The following is an 18,839-nucleotide window of genomic DNA, read 5'->3' as shown; positions in this document are numbered from 1 at the left end:
GTTGACCGTCAACCAAGATATAGTAAGTCAAATACTCATCCAAATAATTCCAAATAATTCCACACTTACATACAGTGTTTGATTGTTACTTACCTGTGTAGCTTATATTTCTGTGACAAACATAAACAATTAATATGCCATTTATGGATTTCAGCTTCATGTTGTAGGGGACATTTTACTAGAGCAGGAACACGTGTGAATCAAGATAGAACTGATTTCTCTGCATTTTTGATCTGGGAAATTATCAGGACGTATGACCAGTTGACCTCTTTCTCAGAGTTTCTGTGTTCCAGCGTCAAGAAGGCACTCAGATCAACCAATTAATGGATCCAATTAGGTTAATGTATCAATGTCATTACATCTGTAAGTTATTTAAACCGACATTTGAATGTCAACATTTATTTTTGCTATCATTAGCTCCGTTTAGACGCTGGCAAAAATTAGCACGACAATGCATTTCTAACTGTTGAGTTAGAAATGTCACAGAATATGTGTAGGAATATACATGTGTACAGGTGTGTGGGTGTATGCATGTGTATATTTGTGGGTATATGTGGACATAAGTGTATGGCTGAAGATATATGTGCAAATGTATGGTAAAATCCAGGAACTCTGAACTGTACCCCTGTCCTTCCCCACGCTGTTTTTCTTCTGTGACCCAGCCAAACAATTTACCAACTATGTGATTGGCACTGCACTGGTCACAGCTTGACACTTTCATGCAAATAAAAAATGCAACACAATGTTTTATGTTTTGCTGAATAATTTAGAGTAAAGACATCAAACATGTCAATAATACAGCCTTTTCATGTCAGCAAAAATACAATACCACAATCTAAAGTACTACTAAACTGAGACTTTAGACCAGTGGTTTTGTCACTAAATACCATCTAAAATAGGAATACACTAGTTTAAACAGAAGCTATACTAGTTCTAAACAGAAGATAAAAGACCAGCTGTTCTAGACCAGTGGCCCCCAGCTTGTGAGTGGGGATTGTAATAGGCTTGAGTCTAGACCAAAGTGACTGAGGTGCATTTGAGAGGTACAAAGATGATACTCTTCCATTAAGTGTCAATGTTTAACAGACCTGAAATGAGGGTGCAACACTTTTAAATAAGGTTGCAATGCATCCTTTTGCACCCCTGTTGTCCCGGGCCTGAATTGTAAGGGGTCCCCAGGGCTTTGTCTGGTCAGAGAGTCTTCAGTGTAATCACTTGAGCAAATTAAAAGAAAACACCCCCAAAAATGTAAAAAGGGGTATGGAAACATTAACACTACAATTTCTGTTAAAAAACAGCAAATGTTCCAAAGCTAAAAGTTTATTTTATTTTTTCATTGTTCTACTGGGCCCACGGGGGCAATGCCAGTGACACCTTCGGAGAGGTGATTTGGAGGAATGGCCTCCACAATACTAACCCAGGCGGTGTTCAGTTATTGGATTTCGACAATTCCTATGTGGTCTTATAGATTAAAACTATGTCATTATAATGCAGGGGTCAACTTGTATCCAGCGGGCAGGTTGGTCATAACACAGTCTAAAACAGGTGTGAGTGGGTCGGATCCAAATGCTCACATTCTGCTTTATGAAATGGCAACTCAGCACAATAAGACTCACTTAAAGCTTTAGAGCCCTGTTTGATTTAATAAACTACGCCAACAGACACTTGACTTTTGCATTTGTATGTGTTTATCTGCACAAAGATAGCAGATTTACCCATAAGTGCATAAGTACATTGATTCAGAGAGAAAACGCATATTTTGTTCTGTGCACATGGAACAACCACATTATCAATAGTCTACATACAGTTTTAAACACATCACACACAAATGACGCTTCAGCATGAACAAAGTCACTGATCATAGACTGTGTGTTTTGTGCGCTAAAGTTCCTCACCTGGTCCTAGGACATCCAGAGTGCGTTCATGCGGCGTCAGGCTCCTGCACATGGGCATCATTTGCAGGGGGGTTTGGGGATCATATGACCCCATATTCAGAGCAAGCCATTTCAACTTCTCCAATATTTGCTTTGCATCACATATCACTTCAGCAGCACAGTTTAGCCTTACAGTTCAAAATTATTATAATGATGAGTTTTTAAACGTGTCCATCTCTCTCCCAGTCCCAGTCTCACATCCATGCACGGAGAGGAATTAAGGTCTAAGGACAGGGGACTTTGGGGACATTTGTCAAAGGCAGGAAAAGATGGGACATTTGCTCATTTATTTTGAATATTATTAAATCTGCTTTCCCACTGTCACACTTCGAGGCGACTGCAGAATAATGTTTACACTGGATCTGATCAGCTTTTTACATTGACTATTTGCGGCCTGATGAATTGAACGAAACAGACATAATTAACCCCGCAGACTAAAATGAATACAGATTTCCAAAAGTACTCCAAAGCACGGTCATATGTGCATGTTTGACTCTGTAGGGCCCCCCGCCCCTTCGCCTCACTCCGCCTCCTCCTTCAGTCACTGGCCCCCGCGCGCTGCTCTCACTAAACGCGATGGATCTGGGCTCGTCCCGCCTCGGAGTCTATGCACGCACAGACGAGCCGCGGATGCAGCACAAGGGCCGATGACTTGTAGAGTGGATTAAGAAGAAGAAGAAGTCTCTCAGCTTTCGTCTTCGAGGGACATTTCTGTGTTTTTTCACTGAATCTGTTCCGAGCCCGTTGCGGACACATCCACTGCGTCAAGATGCGGGATGCGACGCGCTGTTTCACTTTGACAACAGTGCCAGTTGTTGGTAAGTCACAAACAAACCCTGGTTTAAAACTCACAATGAGATAATGTGTTTTAATTCAATGTTCTCTCTGTTAAATGCAGCCGGCGTCATTGCAAAACCACGCGACGTCCAAATCTGAACAGGTTTTGCCCGGTTACTTTGTCTATTAAAACGTGACAATGTCCTCGTGAATTGCCCTTAAAACTTCCCGTTAGTGTTATTATAGGCCAGTGACTGCAGGGAAACCGACGGGCATCTTATTGCATCCACGCCGCGTGTTGCCACGACACGACTCTAAATAATGAGACCGTGCGGTTTGTGGACGGGGGCTTAATTGGAGGGCGTCAGGAGATGGTGCGTAAAGTTCAAATCCATCCTTGAAACCGTCTGGAGCTTAATTGTTATAATGGGCCAAGAGTGTTTATAACTTTAAAAACCTAGGATACTTACGTCAGTGTTTAACAGAAGAAATGAACTGGCTGCTTCATTGTTTTAAAAGTGAAAGAGTCCAGTTGAAAGAGCGTTTATCTTTTTTTTTTCTTTCTAATTATTATATTTTTTACTGGACAAAGCTGATGTAAAATAAAATCAAACAAATTTACAGTGCGCTTAAGCGACAGTGATATTGCTGAACTTTTGTGGTAAAATCTTTCCATTCATGTGTTGTGCTGTACTGGGACCTCAGCACACAACATCTACAGGCACATGATTAGTATTGTTGGAATATTGTCGTCGGAGTAATAAAAACAATTCTAGATACTTTATTTTTGTCATCATTGCCCAACCCTGAAGACCTAAGTACATGTATGTTCTACTGTATTTTCACCACTGTCATTGCCATTTCGAAACGCATGGACATTGTACATTTAGTGTCTTAGTTGGACTCCAATACTGGACGGCAGTATTGGAGGACCACATCTCTGTAAATGAAGATAAAAAACAGTGCCCTGGCCCCTCCTAAACTCTCTCTACCTTAACTTCACGTGATGCCGGCTTGTGATGTTCATTACAGAATTGAGTTAGTGATGCAGACTGTGATGGGTGCATGTGTTTTTTTTTACTGAAGCTCAAATAGCTTACAACTCCTTATTGCTAAGTCTGTTTTTTCTAACTTAACCCAAAGTGACCCCAGTTGGCCTCTTGTTAGCCGTATCTAATCAAGAGCTTAACTTTGAGGTGCTTTTTTGTTCAGAAAGTCTCATGATAAATATCTACTGTGTTTGTCCTCTTCTGGTTGGTGGTTATGTCAGTGGTACAATGGGTTATTTTGAATTTTATATCATCGTTTCACAGACTCCAAACTCAAATTGTCTTTTAAACTTGGGGTGTCATGATTATTCAGGTGATTATTCAGGTTAAAACATAATTGTAACTAAAACAAAAAATGCACCCAAATGTAAATTAGACAATGTTTTTGTCTTTTATTTTGTCATTCAGTAAGTTTGATTACATAAAGCTGGTTACAAACTTGAGGAACAGTAATGTGTTAGACAATAAAAGATTTAGGTCTCAGTAATTGTGAATAATTGTTGAATGGTGTTGTTTTTTCTCACAATAATCGTAGAACTAAAATCTTATATTGTGACATCCCTGCCCCTAAAACAATTATTTAAAACAATTACAACTCCTTCCTTCCAATTCTTAATGTGACTAAGCGATTCTTAGTCTTTTAGTTGATTAATCGGTTAGTAGTGTCTTAATTGACCAACATTTTTATTCGCTGAAAAAATATTGTATTTAGATTATATGGATTTACAAATGGACAACAGCAAAGATTTGGGAGTTAACTATGAGTTCAAATGGCCTTTTTACATATAAATATACCATTTCCTAGTGATGTCTGCATAAAGTGTAGTCTTTGAATTGACTCCTGTGCAGTTGTAGTCTTTTGAGTGCAGTTTGGGTCAAATAATACAAAAATACTTGAATACTATGAATTTATTTGTTACCGGAAATGAGAAAATCTGAAAAAGCTTCCTAAATTATTTAAGTACCAGAATTTCCTCAACAAACAATACATCCTCTTATTCTGCAAAAAAAGGCAAACTCTGCAGTTAATATCTGTGCGAAATTAGAATTGTCATGATACTAAAATCAATACTAAGGAATATACTAGATTCTCAATACCAATTTTGTTACCATAAAGACAATTTAAAAAAGCTGTATTAAGGTCAAGGTTTTGAGCATTTTCATCACAAAAGAATAGTTCATTCTTTATTAAACTGTGTGGTTCTGGAATACATGGAATTATTCATTTGTCAGTTCATAGGCTTATTTCAGTCTCTTTGCCACTTTTCTCCAGGAGCTGTTTAAAACGTGAAATTTGAACAGAATCCTATTATTAAATCATCAATTGAAAATCTAATCACAAATGTTAATAGTTGTTTGTTTGTTTAATACAATTTCCCACACATGCCTCGTTGCCTCCTTCCAATTTACTGCAGTTCTGTTAAATCTTAATGGCGTATCCAGTACATTCTCCACCCAACGTCGTTAAAATCTCATCATTGGCATCCCCACCCTCAGCTCTACTTCCTGTCGGCTCCCATCCCTCTCGGCTCCCATCCCTCTCGGCTCCCATCCCTCTCGGCTCCCATCCCTCTCCAGTGCCGTTCTCTGTGACCTTAACGAGCATGACCTCAGCTGTTGTGTTACACTGGGGTCCCTGGTTCCAGGCTGGTCCGGGGAGATCCCATGTTATGCTACGGCAGACGTAGCCCCAGCCCTGCCTCAGAGTCTCACATGTGGTTCTAGTAGCGGCAGCATTTAATCTCTCTGAATTCCTTACGGAGATGGGGCTACAGGTGGTTTGAGTTTTGGCGCGGCATCGGAGAAAGGCGCATCTGGCTCTAATCAGAACATGTCAGGCTGCAGTGACCATGCACATTGAAAATAAGAGCAACGTGACCACCTTAACACTGACACGTAATGGTTATTTTAATCATTTATGGGATTATCCGTCATTGCTTGTGCTGTAACTGATCATTTATGAAAGAAAAAGTATAACAAAAGTATAGCAAGTACTAAGAAGTCAGTTGTTTGAACATAACATAGTCCTGCCGTGCACACAATAAATGAATATGTCTGGAGCATAATTTTGGCAGGAAAAAATACGAAAAAATTAATGACACAAACTGCGCCAACAATCAAGGACTGGACCGAAATTATAACCGACATGAGATCGACAATTACATCTGGACTTAATTTAAAAATGGACACATTTAACAGACTTTGGACCAAGCGGGACAGTTGGTCAGGACTATGTAGAATGTTTGTTCTCTCTGTGTCTTGTTTCATTTATGTTGAACAAAAAAGAAAAGGCACGTCCCAGTTGCATAAAATAAAATAAAATTTCTCAATGTTTAAAAGAATAAAGTGAAAAATAAAAAGTGAATCAACTAACTAACTAAATGGACCTCTTTGGCTGTTGTTTTTGTTTACTTCAGAAGACACTGAAATTGGAATTTATGTTTATAAGTCAGTTTATCTCGAAGGGAAATCTGTCCTATTCCTGCCACGAAAATGACCTGATCAAGTTATCGTTCAATACAAAAATAATAAAGCTGAACAATAGTTGTACAGGGTCAAATAAATCATTTCTATACGCATTATAGACACAAATGAACTACTAAGTGTTAAAATTCTGCTTTTTAGTGTTGCAGCTCTATGTGATCTGGTATGTTTAGAATGTTTTTTTAGAAAGTTTTGAAAGTTTAGAAAGTATTTTCAATATTATCGTTTATTGTGATATTTTTTGTATGTGATATTGTAGCTACTTATCTAGAACATTCTACCTGTGTTGTTCATGTTTTGACTGATGGGGAACTCAGAGTACCCAGTGAGAAACACCGTGCTGCTGTCAGTCTTACATGCTCCTGCACTCTTATGTTACTACGGGACACAGCGGAAGTCAAAAACGTGAATTACTACAGATATGAAGATGTTTCTCGAACGTTTGAACTTTAGAGAAATCTTGCAATCTGTAAAAAGTTTCAAAGTGCTATTTCAGAATGACTCAACATTGTTCTAATATTATCTCTGAGAGGAGGAATGCTGCTGCAGATGTCTGGACCTTTGTTAATTCAGATAAAAGGCATGAGGTCAGTGAGATCCAAGTCTGTGGACGTTCAAGCTCGCAGCAAAATTTATGCACTTCAGACGAACACTCTCCCTGTTCCTCTGTTATAGATCTTCTTCTTATTGCCTGTCCTGCTTCATACATATATCTTGAATCAGCTCATCTCGGTCTTGCTACAATCAGCTCAAATTGGCATAAGCTGTTTGCTGGCAAGGAGATGGACCTTCACTTAAATTAATAAAAGCTCAGAATAGCTTCCTTCTCTCTTGTGTACTGTTTTTGGTTTTAGCATCCATTCAGATCCAGTGCAGCCTAACAGCACACTAGGGAGGATTGTAATAAAAAATAAATAGCCCATGGCATGTCTAAACAAATATAACTTTAAGGCCTTCATCTGAATTTGAATTGGAACATGTAACAACATTCAGGACTCATCTGGCCCCTCTGGTAAATGGCTTTAACTGGTGGCCTTGTGATTTGGTGCAGATGTAGCGTGTATGGCTCTTCACACAGGCTCAACGCTGAAATAACACTTACCTCATGGTGTAGGTTTCTTGTCAGAGGTTTAATCTGTGCTGGTGTGATAAAGGGAACCTTGGTGCACTTAATACAGTTATATACTCATAAATGCTCTGTGTGGGTCTCTTGTCAAAAGGAAAATGCATGAGACTGAGAGAGGAAGTACTGATTGAAGTTCTGAATAATACCCTTTGGTCAATGTGGCTTTGTCAAACCCAAAACCTCACCCACAACATGTAGAGCAAATGTCAACAGCAACCTCTGCGTGAGGCTGGTCACTGTGTAGATGACTTCTGCAGCCTGTTACAGGGACAATAGGAAAACCTTCTGTCGTGCTGGCAGTGGCGCTATGTAAGATTGTCTTTTGGAGGACACTGGCAAAAGTTATCACTCATCACTCAAGTTTGATCCCCAAGCAAGGCACTTCTTACCAGGGCCATAACACAGTTACTAATGTCAGTTGTTCATATGTAAAAGTAACAGGAAGTAACAGTCTTCCTGTTGAATGGGATGAATTGAAACAGAAGAACACTTGTTTCTTCAAATACATGCTCAGAAGTAAAAAGGTGCTTCATAGATTCAAGATGAAGCTTGTGAAACCGCAAATGCCACCCACATGACTGCTTTTTCAAGTCTTCCCCACGTGTGTGTTTCTAATGTCTGCAGTGCAGTGACCATGAAAATACATTTAGGCTCATTCACAGCCAGGAGAACCACAGAATCTGCTTTACTTCAAACACTGTTAAGAAATCGGTGAATATGCCAAAATCCACAATGATCAGTTAAATATCTTTACTTGTCTTCAACATATTACAAGTTCTACAGTGACATCACACTTCTCCATTTGGCTTGAGTCACTGAGCTGAGTCACAGATTTCTTTCCGTTCTGTTCTAACAAGTGGAAATCTCGGGTAATTTTTTATCTATATAATTTTCATCAACCATATTCAAACATCAAGCACCCGCACCTCACCCTGAACCAGAGCGATTTTCAATCCCACTCCTGATTCACATTCGGTGTTAACCCGGCAGAACTGTAACGTTTTCCCCCCACGCTGACACTTTTAAAAAGTGCTGCTATATTGACATGCACCTTGAACATTGAGCCATGAACTCCATTTGTTCACATTTATATGTCAAGTAATGAAGAAAAAGTTTGAAGAAGGAGACAGCTGATTGTAGTCAAATAATCAAATGTACATCACACAAGTGCACGACTGGTACTCAGAGCCACATGTGCCTAAGAGCGTGTGTTTTTTGTTAGACGGTCACTGGCAGTGCACAGTTTTTGAGATATAAAATGTAGACGCGAGCATCAATGAGGCAGAGGAGAGACAGAAGGGCAGACAGGCAAAAGGGGAAAGTGTGTGGAGGTTGTTTGGAGACTGGAGCTGTTGGTGACTCATCAGGGAGACAGGCCTCGCATCTCTCTGACAAACAGTGTGGGGGAGGAAGGGGAGCCTGTCTGGTTAGGACCTGAACAGCAGCGAGGAGGGGAGTCCAAGTGCAGAGTTCAGAGGTTATGCAGAGCTGAGCTAAAACGGCTGAGCTCTGAGCAAAACTGTGTTGAAAGATTTGTTTGTGAGTTGGTTTAAAACATCGATGGGACGAAACAATCACTTTTTGTTCCCCATAAATTATTGAATCAGAAAAACAATAATATGTGTATTTTTGGTACAGGACCAGCATTATTTTTGCTGGTTTCTTATTCATGTTTGTTGTCAGTAATATGGTTATGGCATATTAGAAGATAGGTTTATCTGTGGGTTTCAGAATGATGATAATCTGCTGCCATAGCAATTAACACATTAAAACTAAATATTGTATCTTTTGAATGGGAAAAAGTACTCAAGTTGAAACCCATGAATAGTTGTAAGCTACAGCTATCTGCTTCTTCACGTTTCATGGAGATTGGCTAAATCCATCTGTCACTCACTAAGAGCCTGATGGAGACGAGGAGGAGCCTGTGAAGTAGATGACATGTGTTAGAGTTGGGCCAAGCGGAAATGTTCAGAATCATAACTCATATCATAATCATAACTCTCCCCCTTGTCATTCTATCATAGTTCACATCACACAATGTCAAAGTGGTTTAATTTACCCATCCAAATAACAATACATTTGTTATATATTGCTCAGACAAATGAAAATGAAAAAAAAAAAAAAACATTTAAAAGTGTGTAAATCAGAAAAGCTTGCACATATATCTTATACTTACTCTCTGAGGCTCCTGGTGTATTTTATGTGCTTTGTTCAATCCTCCTTGCGTTTTTCTCAGTGCATAGGTGTTTGTGTGCACTGCATCTGTACACCAGACCTGCCCCGTGCTCCACCTCCACCTCTTTCACCAGCTGAACACCAGCCAAAGACATCCATCAAACTGGCATCATCCAAAGAGAAGCGTCTGCCTGAGGCAATATGGGAACTTCCATGCTATTCAACATGGCAATTGTTTAGAGCGTTCATACTTAATTATCTGCAATTCTTATTCTAACATGTTCTGAAAAGGTACCATAATAGAGATGGACATTTTCTTTCTTTATTTTAAATCAGCAGGACAATACCGCCTGTCCATAGCCTTTACTCACTCCTAAATCATTATTGTTTACCTTAAGTTTAACATAGCTTACTTTCTGCGAAACAAAGGGGAAGCCATAGTTGTTCTTCAACGTTTGACAACATTGCCTTTAAAACGGTTCTGTGTGACTTGGGCAGAAAGAAAAACAGGAACTGCTCAGTGCACAGTGCTAGCTGATTGTCACTTATGACCTTGCCTAGTTTTGTTAAATGAGACAAACCCCATAGTTTTCTGCCTTTCCTGTCTTGGGTAGGCCTGGAATAACAGCTGCAAAACAAAACAGCAGGGAAAGTGCAGCTTCCCTGAATCTAGGGAGTGTGTGTTTATGAAAGTAAGATTCAATCCTCCTCAGGCACATTTACGCTAACATTCACTACACATGAAACTATACAGATATATTTAGCAGATGAAATGCATGAAATACAAACCCAAATAGCATTTAGTCAACAAAGCAAAATGCATTTTTGCTGAGTTAGCTTAAAGCCTATTGGCAACAGATGGCAAGGAGCCTAAGGAGGAAGAAATGAATCAGTTTAGAGTTCAGCGAGCAGTCTCATTGATTTCAGAAAGATCAGGTTGCAGTCGATCCAAATCTTAACCAACTTAACTATGTCACAGTTGAGAAGAGTTGATTTATTTAAAAAAAGGAATATTATGCAAATCTTAATAACCAAAACATGCACAATGGGTTGAATCCTCCAGCCAGCCTCTGAGCACTGCTCCTGGTGGGTCAACCCAGCGGCTCTGAAGGATGGGTCAAATGCAGAGGTTAGCAGCTAGCCTGACCGTTAGCTCTTACATCTCATAAGTGTCTTTTGAAAGCTGCATAAATGAGCCTGTTACTAATCATACTCACTGTTTCACCATTAAGAGAACCCATAACCGTATAGTGTGGTTTGTGATTGTTAGAAATATAGAGTTTACCCATGAGCACTTGTGCTTCCTTTCTTCCTGTTACATTCATAACATGGGTGATTATTTTCTCATGTCACTTATTGATTCCCGGGGAGGTCAGTCTTTGACCCCGGGGGTGCGTTTGTGTATATTTTGAGTTCCTTCAGAGGTGTTTTAGCTGTCCCAGATGAACTCTTATTCCATCTGTTCCTTGAAACACTGATCAGCAATATCAGGAGACTCAAGCCCCATGTGTTTGGGCGATACGGTTGGCGGGTTACCAACCGGGCTTGCACTAAACTGCGAGTGAATTGAAGGGGGATGCCTCTTTGGCGAGTGCCTGGGGTGGTGATGTCATGTGTGGGTTTGTGCTTGTTGGCCAGCAGGTTCTGTGAGGGAAAACGCTTCTCTTGAGAATACATCGGTAAGTACCACATCGTGCAATCTGAAACCTCTGCGTTGTAGGGCCTGCATGTTCTGTAAGTGAATGAAATGAGCAGGAAAAGGGTGGAGGGATGAAGATGAATGAGAGTCCGAAATAGCATTGCGTGTTATGGGGTTCTTAGGGGACAGAAAGATACAAGAGTCAATGTATGAACACACCAAGCAGATGTGACTGTGAGCCGGAAGTTCACCATAGTCCGGTTAAATTAAGTTTGGTTTTAGAAGATGTTATTTATCTGCGACTTGTTTGGCCTCACAGATTATATCAGTCAATAGGATTAAGGCATTTGTGCTACTGCGATCCGTGGCCTTTTGTTTCTGGTTATTCTTGGGATTTGCCACGAATGACTGCAACAAATGACCAATTCAATAAGCAATAATTTTTTTTTTTTTTTTTTTTTTAATGTGGTTTGGTCAAAAACAAAACAAAAGGTGCTCAACATTCAAGCACAAAACTAAATTCGAGATACATTAATGTTTTTTGACCAGGTGTAGGCAGAAGCCAAAGCTTATTGTGCCTACCCTTCTCTCAAACGCTCAACATTGGTGGACATTTTATAGTTCATAAGCCACAGTTCATCAACAAAAACAACACTACATAATACTGGACAGTCTGCTCACAAGTATCCTCCACAAGCATTCAAGGTTTTATAACAAAGCTGCATTTTCATTCTGCTAAATATTTTTCTATGATTGTTTCCTTAAAGATCCTTTTAAACAGAAATAAAGAAATGGCATTTTTTAATTCATCGCAACAATTGTTCCATAATTTAACTCCTTTACTTGACAAACAATGTTCCCTCAGCGTTGTTCTCACATAAGGTCTGTCAAATATACACGTTCCCCTTAAATTATATTCACTTTCCCTCTGGGCAAACTTTATCCTCAATGATGTAGGGACTTGATTACATTTAACAAGATACATAAATTTAGCAGTATACAGGTCTACCAAATCATAAAATTTTAAAAGCTTAGATTGAATGAACAAAGGGTGACTCGGCGAGTTATAAGATGCATGATTGATCAGTCTAATGGCCTTTTTTGTAGAATGAAAATTGGTTTGGTTCTAGTTTTGTATGTGTTTCCCCAGATCTCAATACCATATGTTACATATGGAGTAATGAGAGAACAGTAAAGTAAATATAAGGCATTTTTGTTCAAAATATACTGCAATTTGTATAAAATTGCAATAGTTTTTGACACTTTTTTCAGTACATTTTGTATATGTGTTTTCCATGAAATTTTGCAATCTATGATCACTCCAAGAAACTTAATATAATTGACTCTTTCAATTTCATAACTATTTATTTTGATTTTGATATCATTATCTACATGTTTGTTACTGAATACCATAAATTTTGTTTTATTTAAGTTCAATGATAATTTATTTAATGCAAACCAGTTGTTTAGTTTATGCAGTTCTCTCTCCATCACCTTCACCAACTCACTAAAATTATGACCTGAGCAGTAAACTGTGGTATCGTCTGCAAACAAGATAAAATTAAGAACATCAGATACTTTTTGGATATCATTAATATATAATAAAAATAATTTTGGGCCCAAAACAGAGCCTTGTGGCACCCCACAACTAATTCGCTGACAACTAGACTCTGCTCCCTTCAGATGAACATATTGGAATCGATCCGATAAGTAATTATTTAACCACGAATTTGCTTTTCCCCTAAAGCCATATTTTTCCAATTTTTGTAATAAGATTGTGTGGTCAATTGTATCAAATGCTTTCTGTAAATCCAAAAATAAACCTATTGTATGGAGTTTTTGATCTAATGATTGGGAAATATTTTCAACCAGATTAACTACTGCCATCGTTGTGGACCTGTGTGCTCGAAAACCAAACTGATACTCATTTAATATATTGTTGACTTCAACATAGTTATCTAATCTTTTAACAAACAATTTCTCTAATATTTTTGAAAATTGTGAAAGTAAAGAAATGGGTCGATAATTACAAGTCAAATGTTTGTCACCGCCTTTGTACAAGGGAATAACCTTTGCTATTTTCATTTGATTAGGAACAATTCCTGTTTTAAAAGATTGGTTACAGATGTGAGTAAATGGATTGACAATATGTTCCATGATATTTTTGACTAAAAACATATCGAACCCATTATTATCTGTTGATTTTTTGTTTTTACAGCTCTTCACAATTTTCAATATTTCATTTTCATTTGTTGGGTTTAGAAAAAATGAATTTACACCTTCATACGTGACCCCAATCTCCATGTCATTGTTTTGAGGGGGCACAATTTTTGTTGCCAATTTATGGCCAATGTTTACAAAGTAATCATTAAACTCATGAACAATTCCCTTAATATGACTTATTTTGTCATTGTCTTTGTTCAAATAATTAGGATAATTATTATTATTATTATTATGTCTCTTGTGTATTAAATCATTCATTATTTTCCATGTTCCCTGGATATTTTGTCTATGTTGCATTAATAATTTTGTATAATATTCTTTCTTACAATTTCTGATTATATTAACTAATTTATTCTTGTATGCTTTATATTTAATTTCAGAAACCTGCGTTCTGGATTTTAGGAATTTCCTATATAGTTGATTTTTCTTTCTGCAAGCCTTAATTATTCCTTTAGTAAACCAGGGTTTCAGCATCTGTTTTTTACAAATTATTGTCTTAAGTGGACAACAATTATTATAAATATCAAGTAATTTTGCTAAAAAGAGTTCATATGCTTCATTAGGATTTTCATACCTATAAATTTCATCCCAATTTTGTTTACTTAATTCCATTTTCAAAGTCTCAATTGCTTCAGGTGTTCTATGTCTCACTGTTCTTATGTCGCTAGTCTGATTACAAGGTGTTTTAAATACATTTTGAAGAATTGCAAAAACAGGAAGATGATCACTAATATCAGTCATTAAAAGACCTCCATCAATTTTACCAATTTCATTTGTAAATATGTTATCAATTAATGTTGCCGATTCTGTTGTTATTCTAGTTGGTTTTACTATTACTGGAAATAATGTACTGTTATAAAAAGTATTGATAAAGTCTGTGGTTTTCTTGTGTCCACCTGGGTTAAGCAGGTCAACATTAAAATCACCACAGACAATGTAAGACTTATTTCCAATTGAGTGAAACATATTAGATATAAACTCATTAAAATGATCCAGAGAAGAACCAGGTGTTCTATATATGCAACAGACAGTTATTTTTTTTTGTGTCTCCATGTGAATCTCAACCGTGACACACTCTAACATATTATCAACTGTAGTAGACATGCTTTCTATACGATTACAATGCAGGTTAGAATCTACATAGAGAGCAACTCCACCTCCTCTCTTGTCTTTTCTATTCACTACAAACAGTTCATATCCTTCCAGTTCAACAGCTGAGACTTTATCCTCATCTAACCATGTTTCAGAAATAGCAACTACACTGAATTTTGGGAATAATCTTAAATAATCTTTAATAAATGGAAAATTGCTCCAAAGACTTCTACTATTAAAATGTATCACAGAGAAAGCATGTTCCATGTTCACTGTACTCTTAAACTGTTCTTCTGTGTAATATTGACAATTTGTCTGACTACAGTAAGTATCAGGATCTATATCCTTTTCAACATCATATTTACCATGTTTAACATTTAAATAATTTAAGTTATTGTAGAAATCAGTTGGATCATCTATATCATTAATGGTCTCATCATTTAAGTGTGTATTTTGTTCTACCATGGATCCAAGTTCTGGCATGTTGTAAGAAAAAAAAAAATATATATATATAAATAATAATAGTATCAATAACAAAAATAATGGCAAAATGTATGGAAAACTCCACTGGTCCAATGATGACTTGAAGGTCGTCAGCGAGTCTGCAATAACTTCTCTTCAAAATTCATTTGACGGAACGTAGCAAAGAGGAAATTTAAAAAGTTTTCAAACAAGAACAAAAATTGGATTTGTGATGTATTCTTGGCATCAAAACGTTCTATTTCCAGGAAAATTTGTCGTTAACATGAGCTCATGGCGACGAGCTCAGGTTTGGACTCCTGACCTGGCCTCTGTTCTGTTAATTATTCACCATGTTCTAATTATGTGCTGTTGTTTTTGAGAATTGAATAGTGTGTTGTCATGATACTAACATTTCAAACTCCATTTTGTTACTAAGGCACAATACTGTAATGATTTCGATACCACAATCATAGTTGTCATTTCCAACATAATATATCATTGTGTTTGTATATTTATTTCTTTATGTTATCAAGTGGTCTATAACTAGTGTTGATAAATGTCATTCTAACCCTGCCCATATTAGTATATAGGTTTTTTTTTTTTACTATCCTACCAGATAAAACATTAACCTTATAAAAATAAACAATGGCGTGTTGCTGGTTATATGTATGAGGTTATATGTGTGTGAACCGTAGCAGGTTTGAGAAGCAGACGCAGTCCCAGTGCTCAGGTGTTGACAGGAGCCTGTGTTTATGGGATATTTGATGTTGGCTCTGCTCCGTGTTTCAGACACATCAAACAATCTCTGCCTAACCAGACCTCCCCTAAGGTTTGATAAATGTTTAAATTGAGTTTTGATTCAATAGCTGTGTCCAAAGGCTCTGGGTGCAGTCTTAATCAATAATAGCATCAGTGGGTTTAAGTCAAACAGTCTCTCTGGCCTTTAAAACACTTGAGCTCTACTGGTAGTATTGTTACTGCTTGAATTGGAGTCTTCTTTATTTTTATTTTTACATAAGAACAACTGTATCTGATTTTTATCAACTAATGCTGTTATTACTAATCATTGATTATGGCAATATTGAAAGACTATTGCATATCTCTTGTTTTCAATGCAACTCGCACCTTTGTTTGATTTTTAACCAATGAATGAAGATTTTTATTTAATTGCAGTTTGAATGAAAAAATGGCTGCTTGTGTAACTTAATTTGACAAAGCAAAAAAGGCAACACACAATGGATACACTTAATACACACATTTATGGACATGTTTGCAGTTGGACAATGGGCGTTTCCTTTCGAAATATTGTGAATGCAGTAATTGGAAAAGGCCTGTACAGTAAAATAATTTGTATTGTTGTAATAGTTGTGTGTGTCTGATTCGAGGGGGGCTCTATTGAGGTTAATGTGAACAGGAAATGGAGAGTCTCAGACAGATGGAGAGGGGCGGCAGAGGAAGTGAACAAAACAGAGGCTAAAACTCGGGGGTAATGTTTCTTGGCAGGATATTCTCCGCGACTTCATCTAAGTCTCACACTTCATCTACGACACTGCTGGGAAATCTCTGGAGTGGATTCTCTGACAAAATAATCAACGAAATCTAAATTGCTTGTAATTTGTATGTTTAAGATTGTATTTTACTTTTTGTTTAGAAAGCGCACGGTATCATACTCTTCATATAAGTTCATGAGGCAATACAAAAAACACACTTTAAGGATGTAATGTAGAACATCTCAGGCAAAGCAGTAACACCTCAATGAAGACAAGCAGGTGACACTAGAAAAGTTACATAGTGCACCTTTAAAGCAGTGCCTAACTTTTTTGCCAAATAATAGACTCAAATAAAAACATGTTTGTTTGTATTTACTTTTGGATGTTTGTATTGCACTTGCTTGCATCTCCACAAACCTGACTCATACTGAGCCTGGAGGAGCCTCCTTCTGCTCGTGTCCACGGAAATGTTTCTTTGGCTATAACATTCCACTGTATGTCGTAATATTGTCTTTCTGCATTGATAATGTACTGACATATGGTTTTAACTCTATTTCCATAGAGTTTTAACACTAAAAGCTTTGGTCGAGTTTTGTCTGGGACAATTAGTTCAGCACAGACGCGTGCAGAGGCAGATAGCGCGTTGACGTCTAGGGACGGTCAAACATGGGAAAGAATCAATCTAACAGTGATGTGCCCATCCCGGAGACGCCTGTCACCATGGCAATGTCAAATAAATATGGGAAAGAGTGTCTGGAGTGTCTGCCAGTGTGGTCCAATAGATTTTGTTTTCCATCTGGCAGATCACTAAGCAACGGACAAAATGTATGATTCATGTCAGCAACATTTTTAAATTGAATGAATAGAAATTAGGGTTTTGTGATTCCTGTCATGTCTTTGTGACTTTAATGCATTTTCCCCTGTTGTATGAAGCACTTTAAATTGCCTTGTGTACGAATTGTGCTCTACAAATAAACTTGCCTTGCCTTCCATGGAATCACGCATGTGAAGGTCCACCTTCAGAAAGAAGGAACATACTGTTACTTTAAGTCCATTTTCTATCCAGTCCCAGATTTTATTAGTTGTCATTTATGCTGACTGGTTCTTTGTTGGCATTGTTTTTTTTTTTAGTACAATCTAATAATTAACATGCTTTTGGCTGTTACTTGAAAAGCCATTTATCAGGTCAGAGGTTGTAGGACAAAAATTTAATTTTGGACCAACCTTTCAGGGCTCAGCATCTGAAAGGGTTTTGAGTAAAGCTTGTATGGTGACATTAATATCCAGCACTCATTATTTATGTCTTTCAGAATGTGGCCCATGTCTGCATGACATTTTTAACCCCACTGATCCCCTCTTCTCCTGTACTCCTTCATAAGAGCGTCAAGGGAATAAGTTATACTCCAGGAATTTTCTTGCTCTGTGGAGATAAAGGATGTCATTGTCGTGCAAGCACAATAAGACATGTCTGGATTTATATAGAGTCTGTATGATATACTTGGTGCAGTGAGAGACAGACGCAGAGAGAGGAGGATGGAGAGAGAAAAGGTCTTTGTCCTGGAGTTCAGATGGAACCCACGGCCAAGAGCTTCGCAGTGATGTCCGAAATTCCACTGGCGCCCTCCAAAATGACTTTGTTCACAAAATCGCTGACATTTCAATGCGTGAAACAAATTACTTTTTTTTCTTTTCGTTTTGTACATTGTTCTGTTACAACAAGCTTTCTTAAAATGTTTCTTGGTGGAAATTTCTCGCCGCAAACTGCTAATCACGATCACAAATTGCAATATGAAATCGCAATATGAAATAGCTATGAATGGACACAGTCTTTTTCTTCTTTGTATCTGAACTTAGAACAGAATCCTATTATTGCAACATGAATCACAAATCACAATACTAGATATTTTCCCAAATAGCGCAGCTCTAAAAGAAACATAGATATGATTGTTTAGCCGATTTTGAGACAAAGTTTAGATTTTTTTTAAACTTTAAATTTCATAACGTCTTCCTGTTTGTCCGCAGCGCTGCTGGCCTGTGTCCTGTGCTTCAATGTGGACGAGAAGAATGGCATGTCATTCACTGGAGGTTCACTGGAGGACATGTTTGGATACACCGTGCAGCAGTTTGAGAACAGCGAGGGCAAATGGTGAGTGTACAGCCCTGTGCTTGTTTATGATGCTTGTATGTAAGAGGGAAATCTCATAAAACCTTAATGATATCAGTAAAAGTTGACTTGCTGGTCTTGTTGTAATGTTGTAGCCAAAACAATTAAGCTCTGCACTAAATAACGGCCTGACAAAGACAGTGTTGAAACGCGAAGGCTGTAAAAATATAAATAGGGGTTGAAAACAGATACTTGGTTATATTTCAATCGGATTTTGACAATTT

The 18,839-nt window shown here is 37.7% G+C and overlaps 1 protein-coding gene across 1 annotated transcript in view; it reads left to right on the top strand.

Moving 5' to 3' along the window:
- Positions 1–2,652: 2,652 nt before the first annotated feature.
- Positions 2,653–18,839, top strand: part of itga1 (integrin, alpha 1) — a 34,146-nt gene continuing 17,959 nt past the window's right edge. Inside the window, exons 1-2 of the mRNA XM_072454724.1 lie at positions 2,653–2,752; positions 18,474–18,597. Of these exons, the coding sequence (XP_072310825.1) occupies positions 2,704–2,752; positions 18,474–18,597 (173 nt within the window). The 5' untranslated portion in view covers positions 2,653–2,703. The remainder of the gene's footprint in view (positions 2,753–18,473; positions 18,598–18,839) is intronic.

Source organism: Eucyclogobius newberryi, unplaced genomic scaffold (assembly GCF_026437365.1).
Source record: "Eucyclogobius newberryi isolate DKJ021-1_F unplaced genomic scaffold, fEucNew1.0.hap1 SCAF_2, whole genome shotgun sequence".
NCBI classification, from domain to species: Eukaryota; Metazoa; Chordata; class Actinopteri; order Gobiiformes; family Gobiidae; genus Eucyclogobius; species Eucyclogobius newberryi.
The sequence above is the reverse complement of the archived record's forward strand: the minus strand, read 5'-3'. Positions and strand labels throughout refer to the sequence as shown.